Here is a 21,524-nt window from a genome sequence, read left to right on the forward strand (position 1 = left end):
GCCTTTCTTTTTTCATGAATCCCAAGGCGGCTTACATATGGTTCCCAAGCAGTCTCCCATCCAGGCACTGACCAGATCTGACCCTGCTTAGCTTCGGCAGGTAGCTGGCCTCAAGTGCCTTCAGACAGTAGCCTAGGACCTGATGTATCTTACACCCTGATGTATCTTAATAACAGTCGACGTCTTTAGAAACAGTCTTTTTGCTTTCTTTCCTGAAGCAACACAGGTGGCATTTTTTTTAAAAAATACTAGTTCTTAGGTACAGTTGAATCACCAAAATCACCACTGTGGCTTGACCCACCATTGTGGCAATAGCTGCACCATAAACCATGGCTGTGACCAAAACTGGGTGGGTGGAGAGGAGGAACACAATTAACCACCAGGCACTTCATTGGCAAAACCCAAACAAGTTCAGTGTTTTGGACTGCGGAGGTCTGACTATGAAGCGGAAGTCCTTTTGGCTACCAGATCCTGCATTTCTCGACGGGGTGCATGATGGTGCCCTTTTTGCAGTGGAACGCTTCGGAAAAGGCGTCAAAGTTTTGCAACGAGCCCATCACCCTGGAGGGAGGGGGGAGAAATAAGAGTGAAAGCAGCTGATGATTGGAAAGTTGGTTCAGTTGAGAGCGACAATTTTGCCATTGATCGATCTGTTGCTTAGGGCCTTAACTACATGTGTGAATTATGTGGTCAGCCATCAACACTGTGAATTTTTAAAAATTACAGACCGGGTGAGTTAGGGGGGATTGTCATCTCTTCCACAGTGCATGGGAAGGGAGGTTGCCTCCCCTCCCCAGTTGCAATGTTGGTGAAAATTCCTCCTGGTGCAGTGAACAAAGCTCCCATTGGGAAACCTTCCTCAAATGCTAATTGCTAGAGTGAGAGGAAGGATTTTCACTACAATTGCACCTGGGGAGAGAAGTCTTAAACTTCTCACACACTGTGTTTCTGAGGACAACAAGCCCTTGCAACATGACGGCATTGGTGTCATGTGTGTTTAGGGCTGTAGCTTAGCCTGGTAGCAAAGAGAGGCAAATGTTTGCTCTTGAGCTGTGTGAAGCAATCACTCTGTCCCTCTGCAAAGTCAGTTTCCTGAGGTTGCAGGGAGATGAATGGAGGTCATTTGATTCAAAGCACAGGATTTGCAGAAACTTAAATCATGCCAGATTAAGAAGCCCTGACACTCCCTCCCCCATTTACGTGGACAGCCTGGGCCCCCAGAAACATTGGGGTCAACCAAGAAGTGATGCTAACCACATCACTTCCTGTTGGATCTTTTTTGTTTTTAAATTGCTAATACTAGCCACGTGGGATATTTTTGTCAGGATTGTGGCATATAAGCAGGGGGTTAACTTTTTCCTTCCCTACCATTGTCCAGTTGACAAATTCTGCCCTCCAATGTCCAATACAAGTTCCAGGAGACTTAATGCTGGAGTCTTCAAAAAACTTCCTTGCTGTTGGCTAAGTGCACTCTGGCTGTAATGGATTGAAATGAGCCTTCTCTAGCCATTGGCTCAGCTGCTAGGGTGCTATGGAATCTTTACGAACATTCCAATTGTTGGGTGTGTCTGTTAAAGAACCATGGTAAAGCACAAGGCCTAGGGATAGATAGAACTGTTGGTGAGAAGGGGGTGCAGAGAACAAAAAAAAATAGAACTGCTGCAACAGTAATGAACTGGTCCAATAGATCAGGAGATGGGGGAGGAGTGCATGTAGGATGAGTGAGGGGCTCACAAGGGCTTTACCTGTACTTCAATGGACTGTGGACATCAGTTTTAATAGACTGGCTGGCATACTCTGGCCTATAGGAACCGCACCAGACCTGGGAGACAGACAACACATTGAGGGCAACCGAGTCCAGAACAACCTCTTAGCAGCACCCAGATATACCCATTCAAAAATCTACATTGACCCCAAAGCTTCAGACAACTGGATTTAAGCCCTGTATAGGGGCAAAAAACAGAAACCCACAAACGCCTTGAAGCAGCTTATGAGAATAACCTCCCCATTCTCCGCTGCGTTCCTTTCAGTGTTTTAGCCCTGTAGCAAGAGGTCCAAATGGTAATCCTGACCGATTCTTTTGATGGTAGGCAGTGGGATGGTGGAGCAGAAATATATACCATAGCAGGTATCAAATGTTTGTCCTACTAAGAGCAGACCCACTACAAATAGCGGGGATGTGTAACTTAGGCTCATTAACTTCAATAGGCTGCTCTGAGTAGGATTTGGTTGGATACAACCCTGTACATTTAAAGCACACGGCTTTCCCCCAATCCTGGGAACTGTAGTTTACCCCTCAGAGTTACACTTCCCAGCACCCTTAACCAACTACAGTTCCCAGGATTCTTTGGGGGGAAGCCATGTGCTTTAAACGTATGGTGTGGATGTGACTACAGAGCAGCAGGATAATTGATGCTAGCCGCATACCTCCAGCTATAACCATCTCATGCAATTCCTCCCTTCCCTCTGAAGTTATAGGCTGCAGGATGTGCGAGTAGCTTCATTGGAGGTGGAAGATCAGCTGGTGGCTGGGCAAAGCTGGAAAGGAGCAGCGGTGGAACAGTTGTCTGCATGGCAGTTATGTGTCAGTCATGGAGGGTTGCACTCATGCAAATAGACATGAGGAGAGCACAATGGCTGCCAATGCCACAAAGACTTTGGAAGTCTGCATATGCAAGCATATTTGTGGTGGTCCCCCCCCCCTTCTCCCTCCGTATTTTGAGGGATTTATTTCAGGAAGAAGGTGCCAGGTAGACCAAATTGAGGGCATTAAATCCCATCCATGCTGAGATTTTGGACTATACTTCTCCTACAACAAGATAGTTAAAGCAGCTCAGAAGGAAAAAGCAGACCTTCCAGAGAAGCAAATGTGGCACAATATACAAAAGAGACCGTCCCCCTCCATAAAGTTTCCCCTTCCCCACAATCAACAACCTGTGCAAAATTGAGGAAGAAGAGTTGGTTGTGGGTTAGATCTAGCCCAGGTAACCTTGATTCCTTTCCTTCTTTCCCCACCCATTTTAAATAGGCCTGCAAAAAAGGGGGAAAAAGAGTTTTATGCACGCTTTCCACAGATGTACACATTTTCATGGTTTGAGAACAGCTCTGCAAAATTCAGAAAAGTCCAAGTTCCAAAGCAGAACTGTTTTCCAAGAGTGGTTTATCAATCAGTCCCTCCCTTCCCAAGAAACTCTGGGAATTGTAGCTCTGTGAGGGGGACAGGGGTCTCCTAATAGCTCTCGGCACCCTCAATGAACTACAGTTCCCAGGATTCTTGGGGGGAAGCCATGACTATTTAAAGTGATATAACAGTGCTTGAATTGTATAGCACAAATGGGGCCACAGCATAATAATTCAGAAACAGAAAATACAGTATTACGACAGAAAATGAAAAAAGAAAAGAAAAAAACAAACAGAAATTTTACACAACAAGCTAGGTGGAGTACTTTTTTCCAGCCTCCAGTTTCCATAATTGAACATGGAAAATTCCAAAACATCTTAAGGAAAATGCACACAAGTAAATGTAAAATCACCTTGTAGGCCTGACGGACGCCTCCATTATCAGCAATGTTTTCTCCTAGTGTGTTGATTCCACTGACCTTTGACAACAAATTCTCGTTAGTCCCGCAGATAGTCATAAGAACATAAGAAGAGCCTGCTGGATCAGGGCAATGGCCCATCTAGTCCAGAGTTCTGTTCTCACAGTGGCCAACCAGGTGCCTCAATTGGAAGCCCGCAAGCAGGACCTGAGCACAGGAGCACTCTCCCCGCCTGCAGTTTCCAGGAACTGGTATTCAGAGGCATCCTGCCTCCGACAGTGGAGGGAGAACATAGCTGTTGTGAGTAGAAGCCTTTGATACCCAGACCACCATGGATTTGTCTAATCCTCCTTGAAAGCTCTCCAAGTTGAGTTGAGTTCTACAAGGGGCAATAATGAGACTAAGGAGGAAGGAAGTGAATGGGAGCACCACCCCCTGGACTGGTTGTAAATAGGAAAGTGGGCAGCAGGGGCTGAGGGCAGACTGAAATTTGTGGGGCAGTGCCCCATTTACCCTGATCGACCATCCTCCACTGCTTCTCAGCAGTTTACAAAGTACAGAAGTCAGTTGTATATGCATAATTTTAAAAATCCCATTAAAACATTAAAATACATGCATGCATAATTAAACCAGGCAAGGATCCTAGTCTTTATGCTCAGCACCTGGGACAGCTCCTGAGCTTTCTCAGGGCCCACTGGTGCCAGGGGACATTGGGGCTAGTGGGACATTGCCCTGCCAACCTCTGTCTACCCTCTGCCAGCCCACACCTGCCTGCCTTCTGATTTACAACCAGTCCAGAAGGTGGTCCTGGCTGTCAGTTTCCCCCTCTTTAGTCTCACTGTTGCCCTTGTAGAACTCAGCAGAACAGAGGATGGGGACAAAACTAGAATTCGTTGGCTCTGTTTGTCATTGGCTCTGGCTCCACCTACTGTTGGGCTGCCTGCCTTCTGCCCCACCAACCTCAGTGGACGCCAACCAGCATGGCACTGGAGTGGTTGTAAGGAAGAAGATAGGCAGGTGGGGGCTAGCTGAGGGCAGGCTAAGGTTGGTGAGGCAGTGCCCCGTTCACCCTCTTGGGCCAGCCTCCATCGGTGCAGATCTTTGGGCTTGCAGAGGTTCAACTTGCTATTTGGGGGAAAAAAGTGGTTGTGAGAAATTAGACCAAATCCTTTCCCTCTACAGATAGCCCCGACTCACATTTTGTCCCCCTGCCAGGTCCCACGTATAGTTTCCATACTGGTAGATCATGCAGCGGGACTGTTCCTTGAAATGCGTTGCGGAGAAGTTGCTCCACCAGTCGAACATGTTGCCATCTTTGTCAAAGTTCCTGCCTGGTTGGGAGGTGGGGGGGGAGAAAAGATAAATAAGCATCACAGGAGGGATCGTCTTCCTGATGTAGAGGTCCGAGGCCAGGAATGGGAGGCTGTTGGAGGGCACATGTCAGGGGTGAATTGTGAGTGGGGACTGAAGACAGTGGTAAGCAAGGGCCACCCCCTTTGTATTTAGAAATTTAGAAAGATGTATACAAACCACTAAAATCACAAAGTGGAGTACACAATAAAATGATCAAGAGCAGTAAAGGCTGGTGGCTCTAATATCAGCGGGCAGTGAATCTGCTCCCTGTTTTAGTCCAAACTTTCAGGGAGCTGTCCAAGGTGCTCAACACCTTGGACAGCTCCTTGAAAGTTCGGACTAAAACAGGGAGCGGATTCACTGCCCCACTGACATCGGAGCCACCAGCCTCCAGTGATAGAGAGAACTCAGCAGAAAGCCACACCGTTGTTGAAAAACAAAACAAGTACTCATAAGGTACTTATTAATAAAACACGTAACGTCAGCACAACTTTTAAAAAAGATAGATAACAAAACATTTAGTCTGGATAGGTTTGCCAAACTAAAAAGTTTTCTGCAGGCATCTCAAACAACTTGCCTATGGTTCTCTCTCTCTAACATCCCCTTCTCTCTCTCTCTTTCTGACACCCTTCGGAGTCACTTGGAGCTGCCCTTCTCCACCAACCTTTGACCAGCCTTGCCTTTCTCCTTTCTCTGTGGGAGCCAGCATCAGACCTGAACACAACAGTAGGGCTGGGAATGTTCCCCTGTCGGAAATCCTGGAGATGTGCTGCCACTCAGTGTAGGCAATACTGAATTAGATGGGCCATTGGTCTGACTTGGTACATAAGGTGGCTCCCTATGTAGCCCTGAGAGAAAGGGGATCTCGCTCAAGCAGCTCGTCTGTCTCTCCTTACCGTTATCATCAAACCCATGTGTGATTTCATGTCCTATCACCATCCCAATCCCTCCAAAGTTGAGGGCCTGTGGCTGGTGCTTGCTGAAGAAGGGGGGCTGCAGGATCCCAGCTGGGAACACTACAGAAAATAGGAAAAAAGAAACACATCTGTGATTGAAGATCAGCTAACTTTTAGCCCTGGAGGCTCAAGGGAATCATTGCAAGCTTCCCCCACCCCACCCGTGGTATTCAGTGTGATATATCTTGAGGAGGACTTAGGAATAGCTTCACAAAACATGTAATGAAGTAGAAGATTGCTTACTGAAAGAGAGCAGGGAATCTGTGAGATTTATAGCCAGCTATGGACAAAACCCTCTTCTTGTTTCATACAGGAAATAAATAAAGGGTGGACAACGCCATGAAGGTACAACCAGGAATGGGCAGATCTGTCATTTTCTGCTCCCCCATTTCTGCAAGAGTTTGTCATTTGATTATTGTGGTGATTTTAAACAATCATTTTTGTGCCCATTTCTCCTAGTAGACACATTTTTGCAAGCAATTTTTCCAAATAATGTGAATGTTTGTGTGTTATTTTAACTAAAATATGCATGTTTAGGTACACTCTCCTCTAATGTATGTATTTATATATCAGTTATTTGGCTGGAGAACTGCATCACAATATTTGGAAAGGAGGAAATTTCAGAAGGATACCAGAGTTTCATTTTGCATATTGCTTCAGGAAGTGCAAGCTAGATATGCTCACCTTAAAATGCAAATGGAATTACATTTTTTCCCATCCTTAGGTACAACAGAACCTGCTGATGTTCCACAAGGATGACAGAAGAACTGCACAGAAGACTTATAGCCTTGCTGGCTCTACCCGGTGCTTCCCAATAGGAATGACAGTATAGAGTCCCTGCCAGTCAACTTTAATCTTTCTCCTTTCTTGCATTTTCACTGCCTGAAGGAAGGTTAACTTACCTTGGAGTAAATGTTACTGATGTAACTTTGGGACCTAGTTTAAGTAGACATTTTTAAAGGTTAGCATCTAAATCCATTGGAATATTTTGGGACTTACCAATTTGGTTTCGGTTAGGAGAATAGAACGCATTGACCACGGCAGCTCCAATTAGCCATCTGAAAGGAATCAGCAATTGAGAGCCATTGTCAGTATCAATGCCAACTATATGAACATATGAAAGGTCATGAGTAAACATTCTTTACCTAAGAAGATTGTGTCTGTTATTATTTGTGTCTGAGGGAAAGGGTGGACTGGTTGATTCTCATTCCTCTGCTTGTATTTATATATCTGCTAAGAAATAGGACCACGAAACTATTCCTACTTCAAATATATTTTTAAAATACCAAACATGTACAAAGGTAACATTTACATGCATTGCTCTGCCCACTTTCACTTCCCACCCCGCCCACCCTGGCACATGGTCCCTGGACAGTTGCTCAGAAGGGAATGTGTCCCTCAGGCTGGCCAGAGGATCCCCCCCTCACCATCATGCCATCACTCACACGTCTTGGTCAACCATCTCCCGGAGCTTCCTCAGGCTTTTCTGGACTCCAGCGCGGAGGTTTTGCAGGATGTTTGCAAAGTACTCGTGCTCGCTGAAGTTCAGCTGAAGAAATACAAGCATTCATGTTGAAGGCCCTTCTGCTGGGTTGTTGCCCCTATTACCAAGTAGACACCAACACCCAGTAACCACAGGAAATGTGATTGCAGAAAAGTACTTGTCTGACAAAGAGTGTCTATCAGTGAATTGCATACAAAAACTGAAACAACCCCCCAACCCTGTCCCTGTAATGGAAATGGGGGGGGGCAGGAAAGGTCCAGGTATAGTCTTCACACTTACACTTGCATATTCCCGATCTAGCTTTTCATTCTGATCCTCGAGAACGTAATCTGGGTAGCCTATCTGCTCTCTAATTGCAGTCACCTGTGGGACAATGGCAGAGACCCCTCAATTTCTATTTTTCTCCAGGGCCCAAACAGTGTCACATCCATCTGTTGGGTTTTAATTTCTTCTACCATATTTTGTACACCATGTTTTAAATCACTCTCATTTTTTTTAAAAAAAATATGTATTTTACTCTACTTTTTCCCTAGGGTGTGACAGGTTACTTCCAAAGAACCAGACCATACCAAGATTTACTTCTCATTGGAGTTGTAAACCAGGGTTGGGGAAATTCAGGCCTTGGGGGGCCAAATGTGGCCCTCCGGGCCTCTCAACCTGGCCCTTGGAACTCTCCCCAGGCCACACATCTGACTGGCCCTGCTTCGCACCCTTCTCAAGTGTTTGTGCCTGGTTGGCACGTGCCCTTGAGCTCTGATCATGCCTCTTCCTTGCCTCGATGGTAAGTTAATCCCCATTTTTTTGCACAGCTAGAATGTAGCCTGCCGTACAAAGACAAGAGTCACATCCATTGCTCTACCCATTTTTGCCTCTGGCCCTGCTCATTGCTGCCATGCGTCCCCTGAAGGCTCTCCACAAGAGAACATGTCCCTTGGGATGAAAAAAGGTTACCCACGTAAGGCATTCCCATTTCAGGGCGGAAGTGGGGTCTCGAATAACTGAATGCCATTCCATACAAGAGAAGACACAAAGAACTGAGCAGAAGAGAGAACTAGATTTCTAGTTGGGCAGGCATTTAGAACTAGAACTATGTGTTCTGATATGTCAACTTTCTATGTCAGGGTTGGGGCAGTTCGAGGGCCTCATTCTCTTCTGGACAGTCTTCTAAGGGCCTGATGCCAGCAGTGGGCAAGGCCAGTGGGAAAGTTGGCAAAGCAACACATGTACAATTTTACCTTTGTATTCTGGGCTAGTTTCTACATACACTCACACACTCCTCTGTACCCTCCATCCAGGCTTAATCAGAGTTCAAGGACACATTTCAGCCAGGTAAAAACATTCAAGGAGGGATGCAAAGGAAGGATGGTATAGCATGGGATATTACCAAGAGCTTTGAAAAGTTACTTTTTTGAACTACAACTCCCATCAGCCCAATCCAGTGGCCATGCTGGCTGGGGCTGATGGGAGTTGTAGTTCAAAAAAGTAACTTTTCCAAGCTCTGATATTACCTAGGGAGAATCTGGAGGGCCATTGGCCCCTGAGCCTGAGGTTCCCCATCTATGATGTGTGTCATGGTGTGTGTGTGTGTTTAATGAAAATAAATCAGTATTGTGAAAGACAAAACCATGGTCTGGACATCACTGAATCTCAGACTCCGGCACAGCTATGAGATTGGCCAATTTCAATTCCAATTTCACATTAACCACGTGAAAACTGTTCTTATGCACCCTTATTTCTTCTGACCTTCTCCCGAGCTTTTCCTTTCGATGCCTCGTCCATCCACTGCAATTCGTCCAGGGTCTCGATAAACACTTCACGAATTTTTTCAATGAGGTCTCGGACCTAAAGCAAGGAGAGATGGGGAGGCACAGTTCTCCTGCTGCTTCTAAGGAGAGAATGAAGAGCTCCAAATGAAGATCAATTGGGTGTGGGCTCTGCTGGGCACATGCATCTGTCGCTGGAGTCGAGCATCATAATGAAGTTGTTCCACTGCTAGCAAAAATCTATCAATGGCAGTCCCCAGCATTGGGTTATATTATTGTGTGGAAACAACAACAACAAAATGGTCAGCATCCAAATAAACCACAAAGAAAGAGGGGGGACATATCAAAATGCTGAGAGGAAATTTATTTCTTCGGAAAGCCCAATGCTTTTTGGCCTGTAGTATATTGGATCTTCACCAGAGGCTATAAAGAAGACAATACACTTCATTAATACTTTAAAATGGACCAAAAGATAGGACAATGCTCTGGTTATCACTAAACCTCTGGCATGGCTATGAGATCAGTCAATTTCATTTCTGGTTTCACATTAACCACAGTTTAGCATTACGTCCAAACTCTAAATTGTGGTTATTCTTAGCTATGGTTTGTTGAAAGCAAGCCAACTTTATAAGCCATGGGTTGTATCACAGTAATTCCAACTCAGAGTAGACCCAATGAGATTAATAGGCTTGAGTCACTCATCAACGAGTCTACCCTAAGTAGAACCTTATGTTTTGAAGTTGGCTTGCTTCACTGAACCACAGACAAGATTAAACCATAGTTTGTTGGGTTTGGATGATGTGACAAGCTGCGGTTAATCAAAAGCTGGAAGCAAAAGCTTCCAAATTTGGGGCCAGTGTGGGATTCTCAGGCTCATCTGTCCTCATTCTTGCAATGCTAAACTATGACTAACATTACATTGGAACCAGCTCAAGGGATAGGGCAGGGCAGGTTGGAGTGGGCTTGATCCACAGAGGCTGGGATGACAAGAGGGAGGTAATCAGGAAGAAAAAGAAAGCCGGAACACAACATCCTACCATCCTTTTGCTCTTGCCAGCGAAAGTCTCCCTCACGTACAGAGCTCCAACGGCATTTTCCATGTTGGTGTTGACATAGCTCACACATTCCCGCCATCGAGCTTCTTCCAGCATTGTACCATAAAGTGCCTGGGAAGAAAAAGGCCCAAACGCTACTCTTATCATCCAGACCGTGTCCTGCCCCCTCTTGACACCCCCTCAGCTGGGTTCCTCTCCCTTTCATCACCCAGCACAAGATCCTTGGCCCCTTATTCTAACGCAGTCTTTCCCAACTTTTGCTTCCCCTGGTGTTGCTGGACTACAACCCCTACCCAGGGGTATAGTTGTCCAGGGTCTCAGGGGACCTTAGACCTCTTACTTTTTGGAAACAGGGTCCTATGTCTCCAGCATCCAATGAGCCAATCAGTATGAAAGGGGAGTGCATTAGTCACTAAGAAGAACCTTCTAACATGATTCCTTGTCCTTTCCTGGGTTTTGGAGCCAATCAGAGTGAAAGGAGCCGAGTTAGCCACTGAGAAGTCTCTTCTCAGTAGCTAACACTCTCCCCCTTTGATGCTTATTCACCAACTACACAACATTTACAGAAATGCATGCATTAGGGGAAAGTGTGCATAAAAACGAATACATGAGTGAAAATAACAGGCAAAAAGGCATGATGTGATGAAAAATGGCTTGCAAAAATGTATTCCTTTGTCATAACTGCCTACAAACGTGTTTATTTGGAGAAATTGGCACTAAAATGGTGGAGAATTTTCATGAGGATTTAAAAAAAAAGAATTTGGAGTTTGCTGTAGAAATGTAGAGAACTGAATTTAAAGTTGGAAAAATGAGAAACTGAGAGAAACGGAACTGACAGACCTTTTCATCTCTAATCACTACCAGTAAAATCTGCAAGTCAGAAAAGGATGAGCGTTACCTTTCGGAAGTTTGCTCTGGCATCTTTGAAACGCCGGCTCAAGCCGTTAACTCTGTCAAGCACCAGGCGCCATACCAGGTAGTTTTGGATAGTGCTGGGGGTGAAGGCAGGAAGAGGAGGCATTAGCAACATGAAATGGGAAACACTGTGGGTTACATCCAACGAGGCTGTACCCAGAGTAGACCCATTTAAATTAATGGACCCAAGTTAGGCTGCAATCCAATACACAAGTAAGCTCCATTGGGCTCAATGGGACTTTCTTCCAGGAAAGTGTGTCCTGGATTGTAGCCTTAGTCACGTTCATCAACGTTGATGAGTCTACTCTGAGTAGGGCTAGCACTGGATACAAACCCTTAATGATTAAGAGCATCTCAAGCAGCCTTCCCGAGTCTCTGGTGCCCTCCACATATTTTGGACTACCAGTCCCATCAGACCCAGCCAGCACACCTTGTCTGGTCTTGCAAATTCATCCAGGATCATTCATTTTTCCTGGAATTTGTATTGCTTGGGTGTTTCTGGAGGGGCTGGAAAGTATGATCTTGGTTTCCTGCACTTGTTTTGAAATTACAATAAGGGATGGGATCTGTTAGCCAGCGGCTCTTATGGTCTTCTATGCCAGCTGATGTCGACATGAGTCTTATTCTATCCCAGTCTGAGTCTGTGTTGGAACTGCTTTTCAATATGCTTTTAAACCTTTTTTTAAAATAGGTTTTAAAATTTGTTTTGTTTTAATATATTTTAGAGTTTGTTTTTATGATGTTTTAGAGTGTTTTTAGTGCTTCTGTTTGCTGTCCTGGGCTCCTCCTGGGAGGAAGGGCGGGATATAAATCTAATTATTTTTATTTTTTTAATATTTTTATTGTTATTGTTGTTGATAATAATAATAATAAATTTGTATAAACCATACGTTATTACAAAAAGTTTAAAACAAAAGTAAGCTAAATGAAACTATCACCTTTACAATCTTTCTATTCCTCTCTCTGCTTCTCTCCCTCTTTTCCTCTGTTACTGTATTTTTCTCCTTTGCTTGTGTAGTTTCTCTCTGTGTTTTTTTCCTTACTTATTTATTGCTTCTCTCTCTCATTGTGTATGTTTCTCTGTGTGGGTGTGTCCCAGAAATCTGACATCTCTACCTGGCTGAATAACTGGCAATGATGGCTTTTAGCTCCTGGAGATACGGAACTCCATGCACAACTACCTCCTCATTTGGACTGATCTCAATGTTGACCGAAGACATTACACTCTGGATCAAGTGTGTCCAATTAAACTCCTAAAAAAGAGAGAGAGAGAATGAATACAAGTCTTTGTTCTAAAAAAGATCTTGTGAAGTTCCATTTTCATCCCACCATTGGTCCTCTTGTAATAGCTTCCCCTTGACACAGCAAAGACCTTTGCTTCAGGAATTAATTTTTCCCCTTCATCCTGTGGCTGTAAGATTGGGAAGCACAAAAGCTGGTGAATAACTAGGATTCACATGCACACACTACTCCAGGAGATGTGGATCAGGTCAGCTGAGAGAAATAACAAAGATTGAATTCCTCAAGGGTCCCTAGATAATGGGCTGTTTCCAATGTCAGTCTTACTCAGAGAAGACCCATTGGAATTGATGGACATGACTAATTTCATTTCAGCATGTATACTCAGAGTAGAACTTGGTTGGATACAATGCAATGTATTCCTCACCAGGAACCATGCAATAGGTACTCATCACTAGGGATGGAAAGTGCTGTTGTCTCAGTTTCTCATTTTTCCAATCTTAAATTCAGTTCTCCACATTTCTGCAGCAATTCATGATTTTTTTAAAAAAAATCCTCATGAAAATTCTCTAGCATTTTAGTGCTAGTTTCTCCTAATAATAATAAATAATAATAAACTTTATTTCTACCCCGCCCTTTTCCCAATAGGACTCAGAGCGGCTTACAACTAAAAACACCATTAAAACATACAGAAGTATACAATTAAAAAAGAATTAAACTATGAGAAAAATTAAAACCATAAAACATACGTTAAAAGCAGAGGACAATTTAAAATAATAAAATATTTAAAATAATAAAATCATATAATATAGTCACCAATCCTATGACACTTAATCCTGGTTGTTCTCTTTCCCAAATGCCCATTGAAATAAAACAGTCTTTACTTGTCGCCGGAAGGACGGCAAGGAGGGAGCTAATCACACCTCACTTGGAAGGGAGTTCCACAACCTAGGGGCAGCCACCGAAAAGGCCATAGACATATTTGTATAGGCAGATTTGACTAATGTGCACATTTTTGCAAGCAATTTCTCAGCGTATAATACATTTTGCATGTAATTTTCACTCATATATTCAGTTTTATGCCCACTTTCCCCTAACATTTATTTTTGTAAACATTGTGTGGTTGGCAAATTGCATCGCGAAATTTAGATAAGGGCAAATTTTGAAGGAGGGCTGTGTTCCAGTTCTCATACTGTTTCAGAAAGTGTGAATTGGAGTTCATCTAGCTCAGTGTTCTTTAACCTTGGGTCCCCAGATGCTGTTGTCTACAACTCACATCATCCCTGACTATTGGCTAAGCTGTCTGGGGATTATGGGAGTTGTAGTTGTAGTCCAGCCACATCTGGGGACCTAAGGTTGAAGGACATTGATGTAGCCCAACCCTCCACACTCAATGACAGATCGACAATGCAGGAGATGCAACTACAACATCTTTGACAGGTAGATGCTCAGCCTCTACTTATATACATCCACACTCTTTCCTGAGGCAGTCTGTTCCATTGTTGATCAGCTCTAACCATTAGGAAGTTACTCCTAATACTTAGCTGCACTCTGCTTCTCTGCAATTTCCAACTGCTCACTCTACCCCTGTCCAGAACATAGCTATGGCCTCCTCCACTCCTATCTAGGGATGGGGAAGAAATTAAATTCACTTGGCATTTTAAGGTGAACTTACCCAATTCACACTTTCTGAAACAGTACACAAACTGAAAATCCTTCAAAATCCTCACTTCTCCAAATTTTGCAGTGCAGCCCTCAAGCCATGTGCAAACTCATGTGTAAATGTGGAGAACTGAACTTAAGAGTGGAAAAATGAGGAATGGAGAGAATCCAAAATGGTCAAATTTGCCCCTCCCTACTCCCTAACACTAAACAACTTTTTCTATTATCCACAGGAATGTTTCAGAATCAATGTTGTCAGTCAAGTAGCGAATCAGGCATTGCGTCTTGAAAACACTTACACTCAGCTCAAACTTTTCCTGGAGTTCGGCAACAGTCATTTTGTTATATAGCAAAGTCACGTCGTGCCTTTCCTCTGCTGGCACTGTAGCCTAGAAAGCAAAGAACAGAGGGTTGACTTCAACTTACTCAGAGTAAACCCATTTAAATTAATGAACCGTAGTCATTTCTATTGACTTCAATGGATCCATCCACATTGGCTCCAACCCAATATCAGTAATTTATATTAATTTGCAAGACCCTTCACAACTTGGGCTCAGGATACCACCTGATCCCTTATATCCCAGCCTGATCACTAAGATCTTTGGGAGAGTCTCTGTAGCTCAGATGCATGGCTTGTAAAGACTAGAAGCTGAACGTTCAGTATGGTGGGCCCAAGCCTGTGGAACTCCCTCCTGAGATCCGACAGGCACAATGCTTGCTAAAATTCAGGCGCATGACTAACTTTTTCTTATTCCAGCCAGCATTCTAAGATATGCTATTTTATAATAAAATTTTGCTACTCCCTTCTATGTTTTTTGTTTTTGTGTACTCCTCTTGGAAATGTGAATAATTAAAAATAAAATAAATGCATAGCTACGTAGATTGGATGCTACCTATCATTTTTGTACACCCAACAGCCTACTGTAAGCTTTTCAAGAACTAACAAGTAACATTCAACCCAAATTGAAGTTAGCTGAAATTTCAGATGTCTGAGAGACAATGGGTTTTATCCAACAAAGTCCTACTCAGAGCAGACCCACTGAAATTAATTGAATACTGGATATAATCCTATATACACTGCTGTCAACACATGTCATTTAGATTCACTCTTCAGCTTTCCAAAAAGAATACTGTTCTCACATTTGCAATATTTGTTTCAAACTCCATAACCTTTCGCATTTCTTCCTGGACAAAGTTGTCATCCTTGGATACATTCATATCTTCCCTGATCATCTTGGCAATGGTGATCATGTACTGGACGTAAGCTTCCCTAACCTAAAATATGAAATTAGGAATTAGCACTTAAACATAACCCTTAGGCAGTAAATCTGGCAAGCAAAGTTGTGACAGTCAGACGCACTGAAGGCAGGTACTACAGCTAGATAATTTGGTGGCATCCAATTTGTTTGATAGTCCTACATTTGGACCTATAGATATCTAAACCAGAAAAGGGGAACTTGTAATCCAACATCATCTGGAGGACTACAACTCCCACCACGCCTGACCATCAACAATGCTGGCCGGAGCTGATGGGAGTTGGTGGCCAACATCATCTGGAGGGTCACAGGTTTCCGATCTTGTTCTAAACAATTTGGGACCAGAGTCTCCAAAGGACCACTTTCTCACAGTTGAGCTTGGCTGTTGAGATTTTAATCAACAGAGATGCCAGAAAAGCTCAGAAGGTTCAGCTCACTAAATCAGCCGGGATACCCCCCCCCCACTGCAAGCATCCACATCCTTCTCTGTCTCAGACTGAAATCTGAGCCAGAGAATAATTCCCAGTTTACCTTCCAAAATTTCAAAGCACACCAGAAGAACGCCTCTCTCGCTATGTACCTACCCGTTCACTACGCTCGACATCGAAGGCCCTTCTCCGGGTCCCAACTCATAAAGAGGCCCGGAGATCAACAACTAGATCTAGGGCCTTCTCGGTGGTGGCCCCTGAACTATGGAATGCCCTCCCAGATGAGATACGCCTGGCGCCTTCTTTGTTATCTTTTCGGCGCCAGGTAAAAACCTACCTTTTCGCCCAGGCTTTTTAAACATTTTAAATTTAATTTTACACCTAATATGGATTTTAATTTATAAACTCATGGCAATTCTATTTCGGATTTTTATCATGTTATATTTTTCACACTTGCTCATATTTTAATTGTGATTTTATTTGTTGTACACCGCCCTGAGAGCTTTCTGCTATAGGGCGGTCTAGAAATGTAATTAAATAAATAAATAAATAAAATAAGAATCTTGCTTAGGTAACACACTCTAGCAGAAAGCAGAAAGGATTTGCTTAGATTAGCACAAGTTCTGGGATGTGGGGAGATCACCACACCTCCCCATCAGTGTTTTAGGGGACCAGCATATAGACAGCTAACAGAGCAGAAAATAAAAGAACAGCCATTTAGAAAGTTATTAATGTGATGTGAGGGATCCCTGAATGTCATGATTCTTAAAAGATGAGAGCAAAGTTTGGGAACTGTGAACATACTTACTTTTTGATAGTTGCCATCATTAAAGTAGTAATCTCTAGAGGGCATCCCCAACCCAGGCTGGTCAATCTGGAGGAAAATAATCTCTTAGTGAGTGAGTGGGAAAAGATACAATATAAATGTCAATATCAAAGACCTGTTGCTTAGAACAAATTCTTTGCACATAAAAACTCCCCAGATTCAATTCCTAGCACCTCCAATTCAAAGGGCGGTCAGCAGGAGAGCTCTGGAAGATTTTCAAATAAGATGCTGAAGAGCTGTTGCTAATCAGAGCCAACAATACACAACTCCCCTCAGATCTCAGGTGGCACATCATATATAGCAAGGGCAGCCCATGTGGTGTCCTTCAGATGTTGTTGAACTAAAACTCCCATCAGCCCCAAACAGCACGGCCAATAGTCAGGGATGATGGGAACTACGGTCCAACAAAATAAGGAAACCCTTTCTCATAGAATCATCAAGTTGGAAGGGACATCAAAGGTCATTTATTCCATGATCCTGATGGTGCAGAAATCTATTGTGCAGCAGCCCTGGTCACATCCAGACAGTATACACTTAAAGCAGTATCGTACCCCTTTAAACAGTCATGGCTTCCTCCAAAGAATCCTGGGAAATGTAGTTCATTAAGGGTGTCAGAAATTCTAGCTCTGTGAGGGGTCACAGCATGCTTAACAAACAATAGTTCCCAGGATTATTTGGGGGGAAAAGAGCCATCACTGTTGAAGTGGTATCGTCACGCTTTAAAATGTATGGTGTGGATGTGACCCCTGATAGGTGGCCATTCAGATATCTTTGGAAGTCTGAATTTAATACCGAGATCTGTCTTCTGTTAGTCACATACAAAAAAAAGAGGGTATCTTTTGCTACACCTGATTGCTGCCATGCCCTTCAATACTGCGTGGAAATAGCAGACAATATAGGCCTTCCTGGTTGGGGAAATGGCATGTTTGAAACTCGGCATATGGAGAAGAAGAGTTTATCTCAGCTTCCTTCTGAGTATTCCAGCTTTCTATTTGGAGAGGCTGTTTTTTCAAGGAGCGCGTGTAATTTCCCCACCTACCATCTGAAGTCCTAGAATGGTACCATGTGCTATATCTTTCTGAATCAGCCCTTAAACACAACGAAGATGAAGACGGCCAGCATGAAATTTAACAAAATCTTGTGCATGAGCAAGTGGGATGCACAGACATGCAATGGGCTAACAACAGCAGCCCACCGGCCTAATGTACCAGAGTCTTCTGTTCTGATGCCTTCTTACATAAATTATATTTCTGCTGGAATCCCGGTCGTCATGCCATACAAACATATCAATGAGGACTCGTGTGTTAAACTGGAAATTCAGTAAGGCAAGTTCATCTTCCATATTCCAACTTGGTTCTGCAGCAAAAGGATTAAAGAAAAGAAAAAGAGATACTACTTTTGAAGTATATCCATCTATCTAGAGATAAGATATGATATAAAATCAAGGTTGACCAGCTTGGGTGGTCACATATCTATCAGTTAAAAAAAAAGCCTGCTAAAAATTATTTTTGGAAACACAGATATCAGTATTTCCTCCGCTTAAACAGTGAGGGTCCCATTCCACCTAATATTACTGATCATTTTATTATTTTTGACAATTTATATACCACTTAATTACAGTCATCTCGGGACTTCCCAGGAGGATCCCTCCGCCTGTGCAGCCTCTGAGATGGCTCCCGTCTTGGATGAAACTTTTTCAGTTTTAAATCCAGTCAGAAGGGTCTTTTTTGACTGGGGATAATTTCTTCCGGATAAGGAAGAAACGTGAGATTTCCCACACAGCTTTGTTGTGATTGTTGGAGACTGGAATTCGTCAGAATTGTCTGTGAAAGAAGGTCTTCCAGCAGCTCGGACAGAGCGAGGATTTCTAGCTAGCTCAGCTGAAAAAGTGACCCGTTTTTTTTTCTTTAAAGGAAAACGGTTTAACAGGCAACCATCCTCCTGTCTACACTTATTATTTTCTTATCTACACAGCTAAAGAGATTTGTCAGAGAATCAGCAATTAAGAAAACCTGGGTGAGCCAAAACTTTCCTTCTTTTTTACTCATGGAACTAAGGGGGAAGAAAATAAAAATAGCCTATCTTTTTTTTATTGCAAAAAGCTGACATGGAAAATAGCATTATAAAGATTACAACGGATGAGGGTTTTCTTTTTGACTTATAAGACTTTGGTGTAATATATGTCTGGGACTATTTTTTCTGATCTTTTTTTTTTTTTGACGAATCTGCTCATTTTTTCTGCTACTAGTTTTTTGGACGCTGTGCACTAAAGCTGTTTTTGCACTTCTGGGCATATACGAGATAAGGGCTGTCTAGAGTGTGACGCCAGTTGGTTTGAAAGATTAACTCCTTTGTAACTGGATAAAGGAATAAACTGCTCTTTGCTTGGGACATTGAAAATTGAAGGAGTTTTGTTCCTTTGGCTTTAAGAATGACAATTAAGAAGATCATGGATGTACAAGAAGGGACTTTATCTTTAGACATGTTTCAGAAAATAATGAATGGGATTAAGTCAATAAAACAAGAACTGAGAAATAATAGTCAAGCGTGGAGAATTGAATTTGACGAAATGAGACAGGAGCTGAAAGAAATTCAGGATCCTATGAGAAAGGAGAATAAAGATGGATCTGGAAAACCAAAAAAGGTTGAAAGAGAAATTAAAGGCAAGGTTCAAACTATGGAGATTGGATTAAATATGGATATGAAAAAAGATTTGGATTTCCTGGCTGTGATGGATTCTGGAGACAAATATTACGGTTTGGAACTCAGCGCTGTCACTGAAGGAATTGAAGAGATTGGAGATAAAGATATTATCGGTTCAAAAAAATTCCTGGACTGGAAGGATTTGATGGAACTTGAAATGGAGAAAGCTAACAGAATTAATCCCTGTTTTGTGTCAATGGAAAAATCTTCAAGAGATGTGCTAGTGTATCATATAAAAAAGAGGAACAGAGATGCGGCTTTGCAACAATACTTCAGTGATATGTTTGGAACTGATGGCAAGAAAATATCTGTGAAAAAGGAAATTCCTATCAGACTCTTATTATATGACTATGACAGCAAGATTATTGGGCGTGTAAAGATGGAAGATGGAAGATGGAACCAATACGGATAATGGAAGAAGAGCGATTTGAAATTACTGGATTTAGTAGACTTGATGAGTTGGATTAATTGACATGTTTATCTAGAAAAAAAATTTATGGACATATATCTCAAGAATTGGAAACTTCTCTTTGACTTTTTGTGGAAGAATAAAATGATATGATGTTAATGAGATTTGTAACCAATTAAGATAACCGCTGGAGGAAGGTGATTTTATAATCTATAAGATACAGGCTTGTTATATATTATAGACTTATAGCTGAACTACGACAAACCGGAAGTCAATTTTTTATTTTTTTTTATTTTTATTGTATTAGTTATGGATTTGTGTTTTTTCTTTTTGTACTGTTTTGGTTTTGAAAATTTGAATAAAAATTAATTGAAAAAAAAATTACAGTCATCTCAAACCAATGCCCTGGGCTCCTTCAGGAAGAAGGACAGGATATTATTATTATTATTATTATTATTATTATTATTATTATTATTATTATTATTATTATTATTATATAATGACGACTAAGGTCAAGTGAAATGAAATGTACAAGTTGCTGCTAGCTTAAATTACTATAGCCGTTCCGAGGCCACAGGACAGGACAGCAAATAAAAAAATAATATAAATCCTAGGGTGTGAATTTGGATAATATTTTGCATTGTTTCATCCAGTGAGAGAGATGGATGTGTCAGTTATGATCCCTGAATTCCTCCCAGATGTTAATCCAAGCTGGAGAGGAATTCCCCTCCAACTTCTTCCCTGATTCCAAACAAACATAGATCACATCCACACCAGACATTTATTCCAGTCCTGGCTTTCCCCAAAGAATCCTGGGAAGTGTAGCTTGTGAAGGGTGCTGAGAGTTGCTAGGAGACCCCCTATTCCCCTAACAGAGTTACAGTCCCCAGAGTTCCCTGGAGAAAGGGATTGATAGTTAAACCACTGTGAGAATTCCCTCCCCACAGAGAGGTGTCTGGCACCTTCCTTATGGAGTTTTTGTTAGATGCTGAAGAAGCACCTCTTTACCAACAGGTGGCACTGCAGACTACAGCATGTCAAAAGACTTCTGAGAACTGTTAGGTGACTGGAGGAGGGAGACAGGCAGGCAGCCATACAGGGGCGGGGTGGGTGCTCTTGGTGAGGGAAACGAGCAGGGCACAGCCCCTAGTGTGCTTGTGTGTTTGAATGAGAGAATATGAACTCGCCCTGTTCTCTTGATTGCATTCCATTTTAACCATTTTTAGTATTTTTTTTTTAATTGTTGCAACCCGCCCTGGGACTTCATGGTAAAGGATGGGTAATAATAATAATAATAATAATAATAATTTTTATTATAAGGCAGTGGGCATAAGGTGATTGCATTGAGTGTAATTAACAAGTAAGACCTTTCAGTTTCATACACTGTGTTAAGGGTTTCCCATGTTCATCTAAGCTGAGAAATAACAAACATGAAATTATTCAGGTAATGTGGTTAACCCCAACCCTAACCCTGTGGTTAGTTCCTGCTTCATCGATACCTTGGAGCTGGATGTCTTTCAGTGACAGAGCGGTGGACTGAAGTCCAGATCTGATATTGACTTGAATGGGCAAATAGAGTGCATGCAACTGAAGCTACAGTTCGTTCCATATTAGAAGTCCCCAACTAGCACCCAATACCATCCACTAGGAACAACAAGAGTTGGAAGGGTATGATGGCCCCCAAGAGGCCTTCACCCTCCGTCCCTGTCCATGGACCAGAATTTGGGATTCCAACTGATATAGCATCTCTCCTCAAAGATGAGCACGGCCTCTGTGTTACCATTTGTGATATTCCAGTCTGCGGAAGCCACCGGCCAACCTCCAATCACACGCAAGACTTCTAGCAGAGGCAATGAATCGTGTTGCTCTATAAAGCCTAGAAATGGGACAGAAAAAAAAAAGAGAGAGAGAGAAGC

At 42.6% G+C, this 21,524-nt stretch overlaps 1 protein-coding gene across 1 annotated transcript in view; it reads right to left on the reverse strand.

The window, feature by feature from the left end:
* Positions 1-160: 160 nt before the first annotated feature.
* Positions 161-21,524, reverse strand: part of MMEL1 (membrane metalloendopeptidase like 1) — a 33,560-nt gene continuing 12,196 nt past the window's right edge. Inside the window, exons 6-23 of the mRNA XM_061600871.1 lie at positions 21,389-21,484; positions 17,734-17,852; positions 16,479-16,544; positions 15,127-15,261; positions 14,286-14,375; positions 12,202-12,338; positions 11,069-11,162; positions 10,153-10,281; positions 9,096-9,194; positions 7,632-7,715; positions 7,294-7,397; positions 6,848-6,906; positions 5,789-5,908; positions 4,737-4,870; positions 3,534-3,599; positions 2,935-3,030; positions 1,746-1,822; positions 161-561 (exon numbers count right to left, since the gene is read on the reverse strand). Of these exons, the coding sequence (XP_061456855.1) occupies positions 462-561; positions 1,746-1,822; positions 2,935-3,030; positions 3,534-3,599; positions 4,737-4,870; positions 5,789-5,908; positions 6,848-6,906; positions 7,294-7,397; positions 7,632-7,715; positions 9,096-9,194; positions 10,153-10,281; positions 11,069-11,162; positions 12,202-12,338; positions 14,286-14,375; positions 15,127-15,261; positions 16,479-16,544; positions 17,734-17,852; positions 21,389-21,484 (1,805 nt within the window). The 3' untranslated portion in view covers positions 161-461. The remainder of the gene's footprint in view (positions 562-1,745; positions 1,823-2,934; positions 3,031-3,533; positions 3,600-4,736; positions 4,871-5,788; positions 5,909-6,847; positions 6,907-7,293; positions 7,398-7,631; positions 7,716-9,095; positions 9,195-10,152; positions 10,282-11,068; positions 11,163-12,201; positions 12,339-14,285; positions 14,376-15,126; positions 15,262-16,478; positions 16,545-17,733; positions 17,853-21,388; positions 21,485-21,524) is intronic.

The sequence above is a fragment of the Rhineura floridana genome, chromosome 18, assembly GCF_030035675.1.
Source record: "Rhineura floridana isolate rRhiFlo1 chromosome 18, rRhiFlo1.hap2, whole genome shotgun sequence".
Classification (NCBI taxonomy): Eukaryota; Metazoa; Chordata; class Lepidosauria; order Squamata; family Rhineuridae; genus Rhineura; species Rhineura floridana.